The sequence below is a fragment of the Musca vetustissima genome, unplaced genomic scaffold (genome assembly GCF_032173495.1).
Source record: "Musca vetustissima isolate MV318-11 ecotype Yass unplaced genomic scaffold, APGP_CSIRO_Mvet_v1 utg38201, whole genome shotgun sequence".
NCBI lineage: Eukaryota > Metazoa > Arthropoda > Insecta > Diptera > Muscidae > Musca > Musca vetustissima.
This window is the reverse complement of record NW_026880223.1, coordinates 78001-99586: the sequence shown is the minus strand read 5'-3', so window position 1 is coordinate 99586 and position 21586 is coordinate 78001. Positions and strand designations below refer to the sequence as shown.

Here is a 21586-nt window from a genome sequence, read left to right as displayed (position 1 = left end):
GGATTAAGTAGGATGTTTTGAAAATTCGTACTACTGTGTACTAAAATTGGTACAATTTGAAGTGTGGTTGAACCGATAGAGTTGGAATCCTGAAACTTGGATTTAGGATCACTGTGTCGGTGTAGGTTTTGATTCAGTAGGATTTTTTGCAAATTGGTTCACCTGTGTACTAAGTTCGGTACAATTTGAATTGTGGGTGAATCGATAGAGTTAGAATCCTGAAACTTGAATTTAGGATCACTGTGGCGGTGTAGGTTTGGGGTAAGTAGGAGGTTTTGAAAATTCGTACTACTAAATTTTGTACAATTTTAATTATGAGTGAACCGATAGTGTTGGAATCCTGAAACTTGGATTTACGACCACTGTGGCGGTGTAGGTTTGGATTAAGTAGGATGATTCTGAAATTGGTACCACCGTGTACTAAATTTGGAACAATTTAAATTGTTGGTGAACCTTTAGAGCTCGGAGAACCTTTAGAGCTCGAATCATGAAATTTGGAATGCGAATTAAGGTTGAGAAGTAGGGTCGATATAAGGAGGTGGTTTTGAAATTGTGTACTCATGTTTACGAAAAATGCTATATGGTACTGTATTTGGTACAATTTGTAATAGGAGGTCCAAATGGAGCTGGAATGCTGAAATTTGAAATTAACATTACCGCCGGAGTGTAGGATTGGAATATTTACGTAGTTTTGGATTTTTTTTACATACGTGTACGAATAGTACTATATTGTACTATAATTGGTACAACATGGATTTGGTTGAACCAATAGAGCTGGTATCCTGAAATTTGGAGTTATTATCATTGTTGGCGTGTAAGATTGGGGTATGTAGGGAATTTTGAAAATTCGTACTAATGTGTACTATATAGTACCAAATTTGGATTTGGGTGAATCGATATAGCTGGAATCTTGACATTTGGAGTTAGAATCACTGATGGCGGTAGAATTGGGCTATTTAAGAAGTTTTGGAAATTCCTACTAATGTGAACTAAATTTTGTTCAATTTAAATTTTGTGTGAACCGAAGTATGACGTTTTGGAAATTTGTACTAAATTGTACCAAATGTGATTTGGGTGAACCGATTGAGCTCTTAAAATTTGATGTTAGGATCACTGTTAGGGTGAAGAATTGGGCTAAGTAGAAAGTTTTGAAAATTCGTACTAATGTGTACCTTATTTGGTACAATTGAAAATTTGGGTGAACTAATACAGCTGGAATCCTGAAATTTGAAGTTAGGGTTACTGTTGCGGTCTAGGATTGGGATATATAGACAATTTTGGAAATTTGTACTAATTTGTACAAAATGGTACCAAATGTGGATTTGTGTGAACTAATAGAGCTGGAACACTGAAATTTGGAAATTATGGTACTGTTGGAGTGTAGGATTGATGTATGGATGTAGTTTTGGAAATTCATATTTATGAGTACTAAATGGTACTAACTTTGGTACAATTTGAATTTTGGGTGAACTGATAGAGCTGGGATCCTGAAATTAGGAGTTAGGATCATTGTTTGGATGTCGGATTGGACTTAGTAGAAAGTTTTGGAAATTCGTACTAATGTGTACTAAATTGTACCAAATTTGGTTTTGGGTGAACCGATAGAGCTGGAATCTTAAAAGTTGATGTTAGGATCATTGTTGGGATGTAGGATTAGGCTTTGAATAAAGTTTTGGAAATTCGTACTTGGTGTGTAGTGTTGAGATATGGAGGTAGTTTTGAAAAACGTACTACAAGAGAACATAGGTACTAAATGGTTCTAAAACTTTAATAATGGTCGGTATTGGATTTTAAATACTTCCCACATTCGCTAACGAAGTAGCGGGTATATGCTAATAGAGATATAAATACCTAACATACGCCGGGGCATTTATGTTGGTCTAGTTAAAAACACGGGCCTATATTACAAATGTCCTTTAACTATTTTTTTCGCCATAAAAGAGCTTGGTATATTGATATATGGTATATAAATTTATTTATACTCACCCCTTTTAGTGTCAGTTAATTTGTCCAGGTCCTCCTTCGAAGCAGGAAACTATTTGTACCACTTCTCAGAGTTCAGGTATTTGAAATAAGGTCGCTGAGGAACTATTATTCTGTTATTATTGATAACTACTTTGTCGTCAATAGTAGAGAAGCGATTCCATTTCTCAGTGCCAAAGTCAGTGAATTGCAAAATTATTCTGTTATTACAGAGTACTGCTTTATTTCAGTTGTTCTTTCAATTAAATTATTATTGCTCATTGGTAGCATCAAGGACGTTCGGGAACAACTTCATATTCGCCGCACCATTTTTTTTGTTATAGGATATATTAATTTTTATTTTTACACAAATCCGAACGATTCTGACAGATAACTTTGCAGAAATTGGGCTTATTTGCCGTTGGACCCATTAGCTTATGAACCTATAATATACAACGCACCTGCCATCGACAAAGAATATCAAATCTTAACATTGTTCCGTTTGAATGGTAGGCTTTTTATGTTTTGACTAAGATGGCAACTTACCTGGTCATGACTGAGCACACATTTCCAAAAACAATCAATTTAAATCTGAGAAGCCCTTCCGCAACAGGATCACAATTTTCGACAGTTTTAAATACAGTAACAACAAAATTTTCAATGGGCTCCACATCAGCGTCAACACTGGGTTGCCAAGCGTGCAAAAATACATTGTTCGCCATTCGATCTACAGATCCCCTCAAACAAAGCAACAGCTGTATTTTCATGTTGTTCTCTTCCTCCTTTTTCTATACAAACACTAGGTCTTGTTCGAATTCTTCTTTAATTCCTAATTCTTATCAAATAATCTGGTGTTTACATTTAAAATTCTTCCCTCGTAGATTCGCCTCCCCTCCCATTGAGCAAATGAATGCCGTAATAGCTTTATGCCATTTTTGTGAAGCTCATGGACCATCGGCCATCTTTTGTACACAAACTTTGCGCGATACCAAATTAGAAGATTTGTATTTCAATGGTCCCCAAAGTCCGACGGAACCTGGGCACAAACAATGTCCCGCCTGTAATTCAGTGGGTATGACAAATGGTTTGTATAGCAAGGATAATGAAAGTGGAGCGACATTTTTGAGTACCCAAGTATCACCTCTGCCCGATGTTGCAACATTGGTGAAGCAGGCAGCTGTGCGTAGCCTTAGCTGTGAGATTACACACAGCAAAGATGGTGGTTTTGTGTTTTTCGGAGACACCTCAAGAGGTCACGTGCTAAGCCATACCTTTCACGTCAGTGATTTGCAGGTGAGGTGAAAAACAAGTTTTGCTTTGTTTTCAATTAAAAATAATAACTAATTGAATTGTGATGTATTTAGGCCCGTGGATTTTATCAATTATTCTCGATTATAATATTAATGAAGGACAAATATTTCCTACTGAATACCAAACCATTTTTGGCTGAACATTTAAGGCGAATATCTCTGGAAACGCAAAATAGTGCCAAACGTGTTAAAGAAAATGAAGAGTTGAAGGGTTCACCAAGACAACGTAGGTTGTCGGGTTCACAACCATTGGTCCAAACACCCAGATCTTTAATAGAACTAACGGGAGAAGAAAACATTTTTGCCATCTTACATACACATTTCTCTTGGCTTCTATTAGCTGGTTCCAGATTTCTTACCGAACATGTTACATTCGGTAATTTACCATGGCTACCGCCACAAAGTACCAGTCATCCGCCACAGCAAAGGCTTACATATAACATTACCACCCTGCCAATGATACAGAAATATGAAACCCTTGATGATCCGGAAGAATTTTATTCGCTAATACACCTCAAACAGTTGCTAAAGAAGACGGAATTTATTTCGCTGTGTTACTGTGCTTTAACGGGTGTTAAGGTAGGGTTTTAAGGTCGACTTTTAACAAATGTAATTTATCAAATTGCGACATTTCAGATCATTGTTCGCGGTGATGCCAGACGCACATTTTATTTTATGATGTGCCTCAAGAAACTTCTACCCGATCAAATGCATTCTCTGATACGCGTTGATGCCCAGCATCAGCATTCCATTAGTGCAGATTATAAAATTATATCAATATCGAATGAAATTGCAGTACCCATGGCCAGTTCTTCAATTTTCCGTGTAGATTTTCTACCAGAGACCGATGATGGATGTGACATCTCCATTAAATGGCCGGGGACAGTACCAAATAAGTGTAAGTACACAGGGGCGTGGGAAGTGCGACAAATTATGACAATTGTTTACTGGTGGCTTAGAAGACCTTAGAGATGAAATTCTAGAACCAATATGAGATGACGGTATAGATTGTTAAAAGAATATTTTTAAATAGGTCCAAGGGTTGACATAGCCACCATATCTAGATTCCGTCCCCTTTTTAAGTATTTTCTAAAATTTTCTTTATTTTATTTTAGTACCCGATTTATTGGTGAAACTTTTAAAGGCCGTCAATGAAACACGTTTCACAGAGCTGGTGTTAAATCGTCATACTAAGGTATTAGTGGAAGAATGGAAAAAGTATGTAAACACGATTTGTTTAAATTAAATTTCAAACTTCATTTAACACGGTTTCTTTTAGCAAGGTGATATGTTTAAATCATGCCAAATCCGCAAATGGTCAAAATAAACTCAAACGAGTATTAGGTGTCCAGCCACAGGATCAAGCATTGATCAATTATTGGAGTGCCCATTTGCATTGACAATTGATTTGTGTATTTTAATTAGGCAATAATTCAAAAAGGGAATTGATAAATGATGATGTCCATTTAAGTATTTCATTACCAAGTAGTTTGTATGTAGTTATAAGAATTTGTATTAATATAAAGTATATTTTATTTATTTAATATGTATCAAGGTGTAATTTTTAATAAATATATTTTTCAACATCTATACCAGGTGTGGATTTTTTAAATATTTTGTCAACATCTATCCAAGATGTGGATTTTTAAAAAAATATTTTTATCTAACTTCAATACAAGGCTTGTATTTTTTAAATATATTTTTCAACATCTATACAAGGCATGGAACGCTACTCAACTCAAACTCGTGAAACGATACACCTCGTCATGGTGAAGACATATTGTTGAATATAATAAAACATATTTTTTTTAAATATATACGTATATATATTTTCTTATATAACAATTATGTATATAAAACTAAACAATTTTATTTGGATCCACCATATCTATAGCCCTAAATATAATTTCATATTTGGGAGATTCGACGGAGGTAACACCTTCCGGTGATTGTTCCATACTTTCACCTTTCGTTTCACTAACATTTCCATGATCCACCTCCTCTTCCGGTTGACGCGCATGTACTTTCTTATGTTTATAATACGATCCCGGCCAACGAAAACTTTTATCACATTCCGTACATGAATATGGCTTCGCTGCTTCGGTGTGTAGTTTCAAATGCGTCTTCAAACCCGATTGCCATTTAAATTTACGACCACACACCATACACACATATTGATATTCACCCTTGGCATGGACATTTTTATGCGAAGCCAAGCCGGATGGGTAAGTGAATGTTTTACCACATTCCTCACAGCTATAGGGTTTTTCACCACGATGTGTCATCTCGTGGAATTTTTTCGTTTGCAATGAGGTGAATTTTCCATCACAGAAATCACATTTGAATAATTTATAATTCGCCGGTTTCTTCCCCTCGTGAACACGATGCACATGTGTTCGCATGACACCCACACTTTTGAATACTTTCGCGCAAAATTCACAAGGATATTTTTGTTCGAATGTGTGGCAATTAATGTGGATCTTTAGCTCGGTGCATGTGGTCTTGCGTACTCCGCAATAGGGACAAATGTAATTCTTAATGCCGGCATGTCGTTTCTTGTGTATTATCAGCTGGGACATTAGACGAAATCGTCGCCCACAGCTCTTGACCTCACACACAAATGGCCATTCGGATTTATCCACATGTATGTATTTGTGACCATTGAGTGAACGTGGACTGGTCAGGACTTTGCCGCAAATATCACAGGTGTAGGTTTTCAATTCTTTGCCACATTTATGGACACTTCGTTTATGTTTGTTGAGACCCGATAAACATTTGTACTCCATAATGCAGCCATCAATGTTACATTGAAAAACATCGGGAATGCCATTATGTTCATTAAGATGACTTCTCAAGTGATCCAAACGATTAAAGGCACGTGTGCATTTGTCATAGGTACATGGATAGCCCGGCAATCCCTGATGTTTACGGCGGTGAGCTTCGTAACGATGACGAAAACGGAAATGTTTCTTGCACAGCTCACATTTAAGTGTGGATTTTTTAGTAGCATCTTCTTTCGTATCTTCGGATGCAGAGGAATAGTTCGAGATGGACTGGAAAAATACAAAATGCCAAATTAAAGCCACTTCGGTGCATATATTTTGCACAGTGCTATAAAAAAAATTGTATACAATAAGCAAATGGGATATTCACCTCTTCAAAATCTGATCTATTTTGTTGGTAATCAACATCATCAGACGCATATTTTTCCTTAGCAGCTATTGAATCCTTTTCCAAAAGTATTTCCTTATTACTGGCTGGATCTTTTCTCTTTCGAGTGCTTCTTCTTCTGCGTGGGCTATGGCCAATGTCGTGTACCTCTTCAGGTTTTATAATAATTTCTTCAAATATATTTTGCTCTTGAATACTCTTTGGATGTTCTTCCTTTACATTTTCCACAACAATTTGCTCTTCCAGGGGATCTTCAGCATTATTATGTTGTTGTTCCTCATCTCCACTATTTTCGTGGTATATGTTTTCCTCATTTATATCATAAGAATTATCGAACTCCCCAGACAATATGGAGCACTTTTCATCTTCTCCATTTTCGGCCACAAAATTCAGTTGATTTTCAAGCAACATAAATTTGAATTTTTCCATGGATTCGCGATACATGCATTGAAAATTATGAAAATCTAATATTTTATCATAACATTGCTGGCACACAACATGAGGATAATCATCCCAAGGTACACACTCCACATTTACACATTGCATTAATTTCTTGTCCAGTTCAATATTGGAATTGAAAATATCATAACTAAGGGTAGAAATAACATCATCGGCTGTTGGTTTAAGATTACACAAACAAACTCGACAGTATATATCACGTTTGGACATCTTGGCTAGGTTTTCAATGAAATTGCTGGAATAACAAGTTATTTTTCCAATGAGGAATATAATTGCCTGAGGAATATAATTGTCATCTTACCCATTGGAATTAATGTGACCATTTAGAAATGACATAGCCTCGAAATATCTCCAATTGGATTTGTATTCTTTGAGTGCTCCTATTTCCTGCTTTCTAACTTGTTCACATGCGTAACGCTTCTTCAACAGAAGCCATGACGATTTACATTGCTGGACTGAATGGGAAATATATAAAAAAATTATATTGATTCGTATGGTCAGTTCCCAACCTACTTACCACTTGCACCTACAGCAGCTGCAATTTTATTCCAGGCTTGTTGGGTCACCTGTTTCTTGCCATGTTGTGGATGGGCTTTGTTGTATAGGAATTCATATTTTTTAACTTCCTCTATCAACGACTCGTACAACAAGTCGTTTTCAGACATTTTTCCAAAAGAAAATCAAATTGTGCGTCTCCCTATTTACAAAGGCACTAGGGTCTGACGATTATTACGAATATGGTAAAAGGGAAAATCAACGAAAACGCAATTATGTTACGAATGAAAAAGCGAAGTAAAGAAGGCTAAACACATAATGTTTACGAATGGAAAGTGGCAAATGAATAAAAACAGCTGATTCACTAAATGAAAGTTTGGAAGGCTGGATCACATCATGTAATTTTTTTTAAACAACTGGACCAAAATTCAGCTAAAATTGCAAAATAAACGAAAATGCACAGTTGTTACAGAAACAGTTATTCATTAAAAGAACCTATGGTCTCTATTATAAAGACCTGTGGTCTCTTTTATGACCAATTGGTCTTTATAAAGACCTGTGGACTCCATTAAGACCAATTGGTCTTTAAAAAAAACTTTTTTTTATTTATAATAATTATATTTTAAATATTTATATTCCAAATTACAATAACTTTTTCGACAGCTGATTGTACCAACTGCTGTTCTGATACGGCTACCTTATGAAAACTGCGTTGCTTTGGCGCTTCGCACACATTAAAACATGCAGCTTAACGCCGACAAAAAGACGCATGGAACGCATCGGCATGGCTCCGATGTTTGGTGTTTTTAGGCATTCAGCAGAAGTAAAACAAAGCGCGTTTTCTGCTAAAGTAAACTAAAAATAATAAATTTATTTACAAAAATTAATCATTGAATACAAATAGTACTAGAAGCGGATTTCGCGTTTATGTTTCTTTTCGTATTTGAGTGTTTATGAAACCACTGGTTTAATCGAAGCGTGCGTGGCTCGTGAATAGACCAATCTGTTTGAGGCCGAAGCATGTAAATATCGTGTCGCCGCAAACTACGTAAAGAAATATTAATTCGAAGCAAATGTTTTCTTTAATTTTAGTGTGCTATTTATCCGAAAATGTTTGAATTACAATTGATTGCTGAAGTCGAGAAACGACCACTAATATATAATAAAGAACATGCTAATTATCGCCACAAGAAACTTAAGGCTAAAGCTTGGCGTGATATATCAAAAATTGTCGGGAAATCTGGTAAGTCGAAACGAAGTTAGCATTTTGAATGGCCTTGAAAATCGAAATCTACGCCTTATTTTGAGGCTTCTATTTAAATATGCGCCTTTTTTGAAAATGTTAATAACTCTTCCTACCATAAGTGGGGGAAATGTTAGTCATTCCGTTTGGAACACTGGAAATTGGAAATGACCTCCGGAGACTCCATAAGCCAAATAAATAAATGATTTAGCCTTTGGAATTTTTCACGTAATTAGTAATTCTAGGATGTTTTTTACATAAAATGGATAGAACGGTACCCACCATTTGTGCATGTCCGTCTGTTGCAATCGAATTCATTCATTGTTACTGCTCCTAGAATGTTTGGTACTGAAAATGGGACATGGTGCACATTTTGGTACCCCCAAATATTTGGTATTTTGGTTATTTTCGGCACATTTTTAGCCGATTTGGTTGTAATTTGGTGCCTTGAGTTCCCATTGTGTAGTAAATCTTCCTACTAAAAATCAATATCGGTCCGCATTCATTTTAATTGACTGTAATTTAATATTTTGAATTTTCAATGGGTACCAAATCTATCTTCCAAAAATTATCAATATTGGTCCACTTTTTAGGATAGCTTCTATATCTCTCTACCAAAAATTATCGTATCGGTCCACTTTTTAAGACTTCCCCATATAACGGCACACCCCATTTTTCGATATTTTGGAGAGTTAGGGCAAATTTTGAGTACCCATTTTGTAGAAAATTTCCTTACGAAAAATTGTTGATATCGGTAATTTATTCGGTAATTTTTTAACAGAGTTGGCTGTAATTTAGTACATTAAGGTCCCATATAACGGTACTCCCCATTATTCGGTATTTTATGGATTTAGGCACCTTGGTCAGCTATTCCAAATCGAATTAACTGTAATTTGGTACTTTCAGTTCCTGGTTGGGTGGCAAATCTCCCTACCAAAAATGACCGATATTGGTGCAATTTTAAGTGGGGAGTTTGGACTCTTTTTATTTAATTGGTTGTCAATTCATACCAAAAATTTACCATGGCATTTAAATCCATTTATTTTTATTTATTTATTTATTCATCTTAATTTCAAAGTCCGAGGACCACATTGAAGAAATTAATAATCTACATTTTAAAATTGACTTATTAATTAAACACGACAATAAAAGCGGACAATAAATAGTAACCTATCTACATTTCACTAATTATTAGAACGAAAACTAGCAAAAGTAGCAGTTAGCTACAAAAAAGTCCAAAAGAAATATCTGTCTCCAGACTAAAATTCTACTCGAAAGTAAGCAGAATAAAAGTATATATAATTTAACATAAGATCATGACATAAAATAAGTACAAAAATGTTTATAAAAAAAGTTACTTGAAAATTGGTATACAGAAAAATATATTAAAAATTAAATAAAATATATAAAAAAAATAATTATTATTAAATAAAAATGAAAATATAATTAATTTAGAATAAAATCTACTCATTTATGAAGGTCCCGAACAATTATTGGTATTTTATTCGTCCGTCTCATAGAGGAGGATATTAAAAAATCGCCCCGTCCGAACTTATACTTACTTAGATCATTTCATTGCCCCCTATATTCCATGTAGGTTTTAACGTATTTGGGGATTTGTGGCCATGCCAAGACCAGCTACACGACAGAATCTCATTTTAAAAAGAAAATATTTTTTTTTAATTTATATATTTTTATTTTAGTCGAACAATGTTGCACACGTTGGAAATCGTTACGTGAACGCTTTGCCAGAGATTATAGAACATTAACTAAATCCAATTGGGAATATTTCAAAGAGATGTCTTTTTTGAAGGATTACATACCTAGAAATAGGTGAGTTTTATTATCTCTTTTTTTTTAATTGTTGTTAAATAAATAATACAAATAATTTGTAGTAACATCGATCCAGATATGGAAAATGAAGCCAAACATGAAACTTTTTTGGAAGGCCTAATCGAAGAAGTTCAGCGATATAAATTCCTTTATGATACCGAGAGTCGTGACTATGATAATGAGCAATTAAAAAATGAAGCATGGCTGAGAATTGCTAGGGCCACTGGCACAACAGGTATGTTATATTTTACAGCAATTCAAGGTATAATTCAATTGATAGCTATTTATATTGCAGCCGATGAAAGTCGCATGCACTGGAAATCGTTATGTGATAATTTCACCACAGCCTATTTGAATGAAAATAGAACTGAATGGAAACCATATTATATGGGAATGATATTTATGGTGGACTATTTAGATTTAAAATCGTAAGTTTTTTTAATTTAATTTGTGGCGCAATTTTGAAAATATGTATTCTTTTATTTTAAGTGCTACGAAATTGGACTCAAAAGACAGCCTTGCAAAGGCATCGACAACGGATCCTGCTGCATCATCAGATGTGGATTTTAATGAACAATTAGTAAAGAACGTGGAAAAGTACAATTTTTTGTATGATTCCAGCAGTGCGGAATATAATAATTTGATGTTAAAAAATCTAACTTGGAGGAAAATTTCCAGAGATGTAGGTGAACCAGGTTAGTTATGAGAAATATTTTGTACTTTCTTTAATGCCTTTTCACGTTAAGATGAAGTTTATATTAACATCTGTCGCTTAGTATGCAACGCCTCGAAATAAAGGACGAACACATATATATGCAGAACATTTTGGATAAAGACCCTCCAGTCCTAGCCACAGCCACAAAAATGGCTCTATATTTTCGGTATTTTTGAGGCTTAAACCGCATTTTCTTTGGCATTCAATCAGAGATCTTAAAGCGTGCAAAACGTATTTTTTTAATTTTTCTATAAGGACCACGTTTATAAGACCATGTAGCTTATGACCCCCAACCATAGCCCCGTTCAATTTCTGTATTTTGAAGCAGACAATTTACAATATATAATCAAAGTCCCATTTAATTTTAAGTATTTGAAATATCCACTTTATGATGGAGGTTATAAAAATTTGGGTCCGTCCAAACGACTTACTTCTTCTAACTTTATATTATTTTCTCGTTCTAGCCGAAAAATGTCGTTTACGATGGAAATCTTTACGTGATCGTTTTATTAAAATCATTAAAGAAGATAATCCCGAACAATGTGTATGGAAATATACGAAACTCATGTCATTTTTGGCAAAACATGTTACGATGTATGTAATGAATATTGTGGGGAGTTGTAAAAAAAAGAATATCTATTTATATAATGCTTTTCTTACAGCGGCGGGAGAAAAAGTACGAAGGCTGAAAAAACGGAAAAACCTAGTGACAGTAAAAATGGATCGTTTGAAAGAAGTCTATTGAATGAAATCTTAAAATATCCCTTTATATACGACAGAAGTAATGTGAATTTTCGAAATAGGCTATTAAAAGATGAGATTTGGACAAAAATTGGCGAAACTTTAGAAAGTACAGGTTAACATGGATTCTCATTTTATTTTATCGCAGTTTTGCTAAATTATTTTTTATTTGCAGAAGAAAGATGTCGCTGTCGTTGGAAATCCTTGCGTGAACGTTTCGTAAAAGAATATTTAACAGTCGTATCCATTGGTTCTATATCTCAATGGAGATTTTACGAGGATATGTCGTTCATGTTAAATCATCTTGATAACATAAAAACGTATGTAATATTTATTTTACAAAGGGAAATTTAAAACAAAGGATACCAAATTCACAAAAAAAACTTAGAATATATAACACTAAGCTAAACTAAATTTACAAAAAAAATAATCTAATTGAAAACAATTCTAATTTGCTATCGTTAATTTAAATATTTTCGTTTTAAATATTCCACCTGTATAGCGATGAAACAAAACACAAAGCTGACACATTTGAACAACGCCTAATAGCGGAAGTTCGAAAACATGAATTTTTATACAATCGAGATCATATTGATGCACGCAATAAGGAGCTAAGGCAACAAACATGGGAGGATATATCTTCAGTGGTAGGAGCCAGTGGTATGTCGTTTTATTTTTCACTATCTTCTCGTCTTTATCTTACTACCAAAAATAATTCATATATTTCTTTTATGCGTCTTTATCATTTCAGCGATTCAATGTAAACAACGTTGGAAATCATTAAGAGATGTGGCACTTAAGGAACATTGGAAAATGTTGCAGGACAAAAATTACATCTCAAATTGGAAACATATTCATCGAATGTCATTCATAAAATTATATGGCAATTCTCTGAAGTAAGTATCGTTTTTAATGTATTTAATATGATTCAAATATATACATATGTATATACAAATATTTATGGTTTTGATGGTCGTAGACCTTGAAAACCTATTTTTAAACCATTCCTATTGGAAGACATTGAAAAAATATTTTTGAAAAAACCCACTCCTATTAGCAGACCTTGAAATTTATATTTGTTAAAAAGCCACGCCTATTGATGGACCTTGAAATAATCACCCCTATTCTGTATGTCGTCGTCGACACGAAACGACGTCGAAGAGAGTCGTCTTTAGCAAATTGGTATTCCCTATCTCGTTGTCGACATTTATCGATAACTATTGAAACATTTTTGGTATTCCGTAACAATGTGTGACGACGACGATGTCGAAGATTTCTTCGTCATAGTTTTTGTTGACGACTGAAGCGTTTGAACATTTTTTTTTTAGAAATTAAAAAAAAAACATGACCGGTCAAGAACAGGATACATCATTCTAGAATCTATTCAATACTTAATGCAAAATAAAGTGTAAATAAAGAAAAATATATGGAATCTATATATAAATCTGAACCGATTTTGACCAATGTCAATAGGACTCGTCTATGTGGAAATAAAATTTCATCCCAATTGGATGGATTTTTTTCCAAATTTCATCCCGTTCGGATCATAATGGTGGCATGTAACTTGTTTAAAATAATACATAAATGGAGAGACATGCATAAATCGACTAAAAAATAATTCTGTGTACATATATACTAAAAAGTAACTATGGGTCTATCTCGTTTCTTTTTGGTCGTTGCAGACACATTTACCAAGACATAATGCTCCGTGCCACAGTGCGGTGAAGGATACAAACACATTTTTGCCCAAAAATATGCAACAAAATTTTTGTTTTTATTGATATTATCGATAAATAGTCGACATCGTCGTGTGAGTGTTACAGAATACCAAATCCGTGTCGAAGTGATGTCGATGTCGATGCGAAGTGATGTCGAAAGAGAAACGTCGTCGACAACGACGACGACATACGGAATAGGGGTGAATATTTGTTTAAACGACGCCTATTGATAGGCCTTGAAAAAATATATATTTTTTAAAATTACGCCTAGATAGACCTCGAAAAATATTTAAAAAACACGCCTTGAAAAAATATTTTAAAAAACGAATCCTATTTTTAGGCCCTTAATAAACTAAAATACAAATTTAAAAAAATCCAAGATTTTTAATAGACAATACAAAATATTTTTCAAGTTCAAATTATTGAATGTATCATTAATTTCGTATTTTTTAGGCAACAATCCATGCCAGAACCACCACCATCACCGCCACCACCAAAAGCAACCAAGTGTGATATGTATTGTCGAACATGTCTACAACAAATTCGAAATGACAATGGAACAACAGTTGAAAATACCAAACCGCAGAATATCTTCGAAACACCCGATTTAGTGGAAATGTTAAGAATGTGTGTCCATCAAAATATTCAATCAGCTGATGAATATCCAAATTCGATTTGCGAAAAATGCTATAACAAAATTCTTGATTTTTGTCAATTCAAGTTAATGTGTAAAAATTCTTTGGAAAAATTTAACGATATATTAAATAATGGCGACGAACAAGAACGACAAACGAATGATAGTATTGATTTCAACACAGAGGAACAAATTACGGATGACACATTAATACAAGATGAAATTAAAATCGAAGAAAATCAGCTGAAAAGTGAAATATTTGAGATTGAAGATAGTTTGGATGATAGTATCGATTATGGCAGTAATTTTGAAACTAATAAAGGTGATGAGACGTTTAAAAATTACGACAATAATGAGGAGGATATGGAAGAAAAGCCAACTGGAATTAAACTTGAATTAGATGATCATACAGATCCCTTGGCCATTGAGAAAAACAAATCGGCCGAAAAAATCTTGGATACCTCCACTAAAGAATTGGTAAGATCACTTATTGTTATGATCGCAGTAGAAAAAAATCCCACTGCTATTTATTTATTGATTTCATTTCAATTTTAGGCCGCGGCAAACCCTTCCACGACCAGTATGTTTTCAAATCGAAAACCACCCTATAAATGTGATCTTTGTTCAAAAACCTTTTCATTGTATTTCCGCTTGCAAGCCCATCAACGTCAACATCGATTTTCTAAAACCCAATGCCACACTTGTACATATGAAAAATGTCTTCGCAACTTTTCGACCGCTGAAATGTTAGAACGACATTTGGACGATCACAAAAGCCGGCATAGTTTCAAATGTAATATTGGTAATTGTGAAAAGCTCTACAGCAGCCATTACCTTCTGAACAAACACAAAATGATCACGCACAAATGTGAAAAAGAAAAACCCACATATTCGTGCGAAATATGCGATAAACAATTTGAACATGCCATACATTTGAGAACGCATCGTTTTGTACACAAAGACGACTCCCTGTGGCCATATGTGTGCGATGAAAAAGGCTGCTCGGCCAAATTCCAAAGATTGTCCCTCTACCGAATTCACGAGAGACGTCATAGTGGCGTGAAGAATCACATATGCCCATATTGTGGCCATCGAACGTACACCTCCGGTGAAATGAATCGTCACATAAATATCCATACTTTCGCTCGGAAATATCCCTGCCCATATTGTCCGTTGGTATGTAAAAGTTCAGCATATCGTGGCAATCATATTCGTAAAGTCCACAAACAACCACAGCTATTTAGCTGTAGTGTGTGTGATGCCACCTTCACCACAGCATTTAATCGAAAACATCATGAGCTATCACACAAGGGAGTGATTCCGTATCCATGTGACCAATGTGACAAGAAATTCAAATGGAAAACGGCATTGAAGAAACACAAAAATCTGGTACACAAGGGTGGTATGCCATTTGCATGTGATATATGTGGCAAACGTTTTGTGTGGAAAGGTTCGCTGACAAAACACAAACAATTATATCACAAAGGAGATGATGCTGATGAGGATAAAGATCCATTGCAAGGGGAAGAAGAGAAAACCGTTACTAAGGATACCGTAAACAATGATAAATCAGTTGAGAAGTCAAATGTTGCAGAGACGAATGATAATGTTGTCTGTAGCGAGGCAGATGATGACTTATTAATGGTCGAAATGATTGATGTGGATGATGTTGACAATCTTATTGAAGAAGATGCCGATTATATGGAATATTTAATTGAAGAAATTGAGTAAAAATGTTTATTTGAATATAATACAATTTTGTTGTGTATTTGAATATAATTTAAATAAATTACACAAAAGTGGATATTCCACATGAAAATAAATTGTTAAAAACCCGAAAAATAGTATAACATCTATTGTCATTGGTAATAGATCCATGGACAATGGATATGTTGGTTCGAACGAACAGTTGAATATACGTTTGGTTTTGAGAGGCCTTTGTTTGCAAGAAGAACAGCTGTATAGAATTTTGAAAAAAAAATCAAGGACCTATTTAAGCGTGGATTTTTAAATCATATTTTTTCGAGAACACATATAAGCCTGGGTTTTTAAATAATATCATTCAAGGGCCTATGTATATAAATAAGTGTGGCTCCTTAAATAAAACCTTTTCTGGTCTTCTGGTATTCTGAGCTTTCTTTTAGAGAGACATTCTATGAAAATACTTTCTGATCATACTTTGTGATGACCCTTCGGTCCTCTATAAGACCACTATTTGGTTCCATATAAGAAAATATTCGTCATTCTAAAAAATAACTTTTGGGTCATTCATAAGAAAACATTCTGAATTTCTGTTTTCTATAAAAAAATCTTCTGGACCCTTTGGTATTCTATAAGAATTTGGTCCTTTATATGAAGACAATTTGGACCTCTATAAGAAGACCTTTTGGTCCTTTATAAGGAGACCATTTGGTACTTTATATCAATATTAGGGTCATTCATAAAAAGACCTTCTGTGTTTATTTCTATATGTAGACTTTCTGAGCCTACAAAAATAAGGTATTAAGTTCATCCATTAAAAGACCTTATGGATCGTCTACAAGAAGCTTTCATGTGCATTTTAAAATAAGATATTCTGGCCTTCCAAAAGAGTCCGTCTATTTTTTAATGGATTTATCAAAAGGAGTTCCTTTCTATGATCTTACGCACAAACCGAATCGAATATATTTTCAAAATAGTTGGTTTTATAATTTTTTCATCCTACGTACATATGTCTGGATAATTTCCCAACAAATGGCTTAATGGAACGGCCAGCTTTTATGGGCTTGTGATATACCACAATGAGATTATCGACGATGTTTATGCAATAATGTCCCACGAGACCCAGACGTAAGACATGCCATTTACGTGGAACCAGACCTGTCATACCAGACCTACTGGGTTGTGGTATTAATATACCATAGATCTGTCCTTTATTTTACGATTACTACTACCACGTATTCCAATGTCTCGCCGCTATTTCCAAGCATAGCTTTGACATAGTCTCCTTAAAAAAATTTGAATTTTTTTTTTTTTTCAATTCAATTCAATTTTATTTAACTTGTAATTCAAAGCCTTCAGGCCCATTAAAGATAAATTACAAAATGCAAAAAAAATAACCATAAAAATTCAAAAAATTAAAACATAAATTCATACAATCGTAAATACCATAATAAAAACTACTCCGAATTTGAAGATTTAAAAAAAAAAAAATCCAACCAACGTGAATGCAATTTGACAAACGGGGTTCTTGAAATACCATATTTGAAAGCCCCTCATTTAATGGACGCTTGAAATTTATACATTCGGATGGTCATTATACAGATTAAGTGTCTGTTCATTGGAAACTTGATTCCCAGGTGTTAATAAACATCCTGACGGACAATTTACAATATCGAGCAATCCTGACTGGTTTTAGGTATTTTGAATGCTCACCCCCATGGTTCACCCATAATTTGGAATAAAATTGAATTGAACTCACCTCTGATATTAGAGTCGACATTTTTACAGCATTCTCATAAGGTCCCCTATCCCTGTTTAGTATAGTCCTTCAACGAACATTGAATATCTGCGCCACAGCAGCTGTGTACTGCCTCTACTTTGACGGGTCCATTTCGATCGAACAGGCAGCATTCCTTTTATGGTCTTCAGGAAACTTCTCCTTAGCCCAGAGAGAGAGAGGGATCTTCAAATATGAAACGATATATTTTTGGAGCCACTTTCGAATATTTTATACCAGATTATGTGGACACCAAATACAAAATAATCGGTAATCACTTCCACTGAGTTATGTTTAGTAATCGATTTCAACAAGTGTTTTCATGATTTGTCACTTCCCATTCGTAAATACAAAGGTTTTCACGGCATTTTCTTTAATTCTTCATTCATAACATTAAACGATTTTCCCTCTTACCCTATTCATAACAAACCTTCCAATTCAGTGGTTCATCTCAGTGAATCCTTTATTTGAACTTGGAATATTTTCCAATTTATGCTTTATTGTACAATTCTAAACATTTGCGAAATTTGCTTTGTGCTGTGTCTTTATTCATCAGTTTACTTTAGTTTGATTTCCACTTAAAGTCTGGCATTGCTCACAAATTAACTGGAGGAAAAACAGAACAATGGAACAATCAGTCCATTATATTGAGCTATCGAAAAATCCAATACGTTTCGATGCTGTTAGCCAGTTGACCAATGTTTTCTTCGATGATTCCAATAAGCAGGTAAATACTAACAAATATGGACCATGGTTCCTAATTATAATTTTATATGAATCACCTTTAGATCTTTGCAGTACGCTCGGGAGGTGCAACGGGTGTTGTGGTCAAGGGTCCCACAGAGGATAAAGTCATATCGTTTTGTATGACCGATCGCGGAGCGATACGTTCTATAAAATTCTCACCCGACAATCAAATATTGGCCGTACAAAGACGTGAAAATTCCGTGGAATTTATTTACTTTCATGGTGATCAACCACAACTGCAGAATATCATAGTACATCAGGTGAAAGCCTTGGTATATGGCTTTGTGTGGGTTCACAATCGTGAATGTGCCTTGATATCGAATTCCGGCGTTGAAATATTTACGGTGATACCAGAGAAGTCCCAAGTGAAGTCGATAAAATCAATGAGTTTAAGTATTAAATGGTTTGCCTGGTGTTCGGAAGCAAATATTGCGGTACTGTGTACCACGGACAGTCAAAATTCATTGATACCGGTGTTGATCAAACAAAAATCCATTACGAAATTACCAAAATTAGAGTGTGGGTATGACGTGTTTCGATGGGGGCGTTATTTTTAATTCGTCCGATTTTCCTTTTTTTAGTGGGCAGTGGCAGCCGTGAAATACAAGAGAGCAAGGTGACATTGGGACAAATCTATGGTGTCATGGCTGTTTTGATATTGCAACCCAGTAGTTCTGGCATGATTGAAGTGGAAGTCTACCTCTTAAATGGCCCTGGCCTGGCTCCGCGTAAATGTCATGTCTTACGTCTTGGTCTTGTGGGACGTTTTGCAATAAACACTGTCGACAATCTCATAGTAGTACATCATCAAGCATCGGCCACATCACTGCTATTCGATATATCTTTAAGCGGTGAAGTTTCCAATGATGTTACCTATCACAAACCCATAACAGCTGGCCGCTCCATACGGCCATTTGCTTTGAAATTACCCAGCCTTTTGCCGGATGGACAAATTTTACAATGTGAATTATGTAAGATTTGGGAAATTTAAAAAAAATGAATTTAAGTTTATAGGCTTCCCTTTCAGACTCGACCAATTGGGTTCTGTTTCAACCGAACATTGTTATTGATGCCAAATTGGGTTGTATGTGGTATTTACATTTGGATATTGAATCACTGTGTACTTTGATATCGGATCGTATTCGCCTCACCGAATTTCTGTTGCAGCGAAATAATGGCAAGGTGGCATTGTTGCGCGTCATTCGCACCTTGGTCAATGAACAGTATAATGGCTCGTTTCTACCCGTACTGGAGACAATTTTCAATAAAATCAATAAGGTTTATGCGTAAGTTATGCGATCAAAAGATTTTTCGAAAGATGAAGGTCATCTCATAGAAGCCCAGAAGGCCTTTTTTTGTAAAAATTTAAGTTTCCTGCAAAGAAGACCTGCATTTATTCTCATTTTTATATATAAAATTTGTATATTTCTCACTCTCTCTTAGCTCCTGGTTACAATTGGAATTACAAAATCAAACCGCCCAACCTTCAAATGTCAAAACAACACCCAAACTACCGGCACCACCCAAAGTATTAATCGAACAATGTGATATGCATAGTCAGGTCTTCCAATCGATTGCCGAGAAGCCGCAATGTGAAACCATTCTCCTGCTCTATTTGCAATCGCTGTGTCAACATAACATTTCAGCCCAAGAAGATTTAAGTAAAATGATAATCAATGAATTGATACGTAACAAAAGTTTCGATACGTTGCGTCGTTTGGTCGAATATTCCCTACTGATGGAATCAAAAGCTATTGCCTGTTATCTACTATCACATTCGAATGAAGATTGTGCAGTATCTCAAGTTGCCTTAGATATGTTGAATAAAATTAAAGCATATGAAATAGCCATCGAAGTATTGCTGGGTCAGGGTCGGGTAATTGATGCATTACGTTTGGCCATTAATAGCACTGAAGCAGAACGTATATCGGCTAGAAAATTTCTGGAAGCTGCTTTGAAAACTAAAAATGATATTACCTTTTATAATGTCTATAAATATTTTCAAATGCGTAATGTTCGGCAACATGGTAGTACAGATTTTTTGAAAAGTAAGTGGAATTTATTTTTTGGGTAATTTTAATTGAAATAACATTTTTGGTTTTCTGTCTTAATTTCAGGTGAACAATGTTATGAATTTGTTCAGCTTTATAATACTCTATACAATTGTGTTAGCCCCACACCATGAACCCATTTGAATCGTGTATATATATAATGTATATGTATTGAATAATATATTTTTATAAACTCTGTATTCTGCAAAAGGTGCTCTTCATCATAGAATTTTAGCGAATAAATAAAATACCAAATAATTTTAAAACCAGTGAGCGGAGCAGTATAGTCGGACGGGCCGACCATATGATACCCTACACAACTACCACGAACACTAACTTTCGGAGGATGTTTATTCCGAGTCTGAGTAATATTTCGTGATATTTGCCCAATCTTGTCCGATTAGAGGTCAACAACACCTCTTCCTTACTTTTTCGAATATTCAGTATAGTCCTTCTAATTACTTGTCCAGATTACCTTCACGGTGGGTTGTGTTGTGATTTTCGGATTATACTCGACTCGAAAACACATAAAAAATTATGTTTTCGGTCCATTTCATCCCAAAATTTTAATCTGATCATCACGGCAAATTGTAGGCGTTGTTCTTGACCATAACTGGAACTTCATGAAAAATTTCAAAGCCATCAGCGCTATATTTCCCCCTCTAATGTAGTAATGGGTTACTAAATAATATCTGAATACTTAGGCACCTGTAAATATTTGACTGTATCTCCCACATCTGAGTAGATACATCACTATATTTGGTATCAATTTAAAGGCCAACCACTCCTCTTGGATATGCTATCAACTCCTGGGGTCTACATCTTCTAGGAGTAAATATATATGCCATAGAATACATATGTGGCAATTTTTCACACAAAAGTCAGGGTCCATTTGACCCGCTAAATATTGATCGATCTTTATCAAAACATGCAAAAATGCTTATTCTCTGGCCCGAAAAACCGACAAAAATAATCACCCTTCTCCATGCAAAAATTCGCGGTGTTTGGGCCATAATGTGTGACGGGCTC

The 21586-nt window shown here is 34.8% G+C and overlaps 3 protein-coding genes across 3 annotated transcripts; 2 read left to right on the top strand and 1 right to left on the bottom strand.

Moving 5' to 3' along the window:
• Positions 1-2868: 2868 nt before the first annotated feature.
• On the top strand, positions 2869-4672 carry LOC133325700 (folliculin). The gene is made up of 5 exons (XM_061534423.1): positions 2869-3255; positions 3327-3851; positions 3909-4170; positions 4388-4490; positions 4552-4672. Exons 1-5 carry the CDS (start codon positions 2869-2871, stop codon positions 4670-4672), a joined length of 1398 nt encoding a protein of 465 aa, XP_061390407.1.
• A 459-nt stretch (positions 4673-5131) lies between these two features.
• On the bottom strand, positions 5132-7567 carry LOC133325696 (zinc finger protein 331-like). The gene is made up of 4 exons (XM_061534420.1): positions 7420-7567; positions 7204-7357; positions 6426-7137; positions 5132-6325 (listed from the first exon to the last, which is right to left on the bottom strand). The coding sequence occupies exons 1-4, from the start codon at positions 7565-7567 to the stop codon at positions 5132-5134; spliced, it is 2208 nt and encodes a 735-aa protein (XP_061390404.1).
• A 10804-nt stretch (positions 7568-18371) lies between these two features.
• On the top strand, positions 18372-20691 carry LOC133325695 (regulator of MON1-CCZ1 complex). Its single transcript, XM_061534419.1, has 6 exons — positions 18372-18486; positions 18548-19025; positions 19088-19477; positions 19534-19792; positions 19950-20554; positions 20624-20691. The coding sequence occupies exons 1-6, from the start codon at positions 18385-18387 to the stop codon at positions 20689-20691; spliced, it is 1902 nt and encodes a 633-aa protein (XP_061390403.1). The 5' UTR covers positions 18372-18384.
• The last annotated feature ends 895 nt before the right edge of the window (positions 20692-21586 follow it).

What these genes read in the sequence shown, in the direction of transcription:
- LOC133325700 (XM_061534423.1), top strand. Translation starts at nt 2,869, where the DNA reads ATGAATGCCGTAATAGCTTTATGCCATTTTTGTGAAGCTCATGGACCA. An exon ending in GTGCTTTAACGGGTGTTAAG is followed by an intron (nt 3,852 to 3,908) that starts GTAGGGTTTTAA and finishes GCGACATTTCAG; the next exon opens with ATCATTGTTCGCGGTGATGC. An exon ending in GGGGACAGTACCAAATAAGT is followed by an intron (nt 4,171 to 4,387) that starts GTAAGTACACAG and finishes ATTTTATTTTAG; the next exon opens with TACCCGATTTATTGGTGAAA.
- LOC133325696 (XM_061534420.1), bottom strand. Translation starts at nt 7,567, where the DNA reads ATGTCTGAAAACGACTTGTTGTACGAGTCGTTGATAGAGGAAGTTAAA. An exon ending in AGCTGCTGTAGGTGCAAGTG is followed by an intron (nt 7,358 to 7,419) that starts GTAAGTAGGTTG and finishes TTTCCCATTCAG; the next exon opens with TCCAGCAATGTAAATCGTCA. An exon ending in ATAGATCAGATTTTGAAGAG is followed by an intron (nt 6,326 to 6,425) that starts GTGAATATCCCA and finishes GTATTTTTCCAG; the next exon opens with TCCATCTCGAACTATTCCTC.
- LOC133325695 (XM_061534419.1), top strand. Translation starts at nt 18,385, where the DNA reads ATGGAACAATCAGTCCATTATATTGAGCTATCGAAAAATCCAATACGT. An exon ending in GAAATTACCAAAATTAGAGT is followed by an intron (nt 19,026 to 19,087) that starts GTGGGTATGACG and finishes TCCTTTTTTTAG; the next exon opens with TGGGCAGTGGCAGCCGTGAA. An exon ending in TAGTACAGATTTTTTGAAAA is followed by an intron (nt 20,555 to 20,623) that starts GTAAGTGGAATT and finishes TCTTAATTTCAG; the next exon opens with GTGAACAATGTTATGAATTT.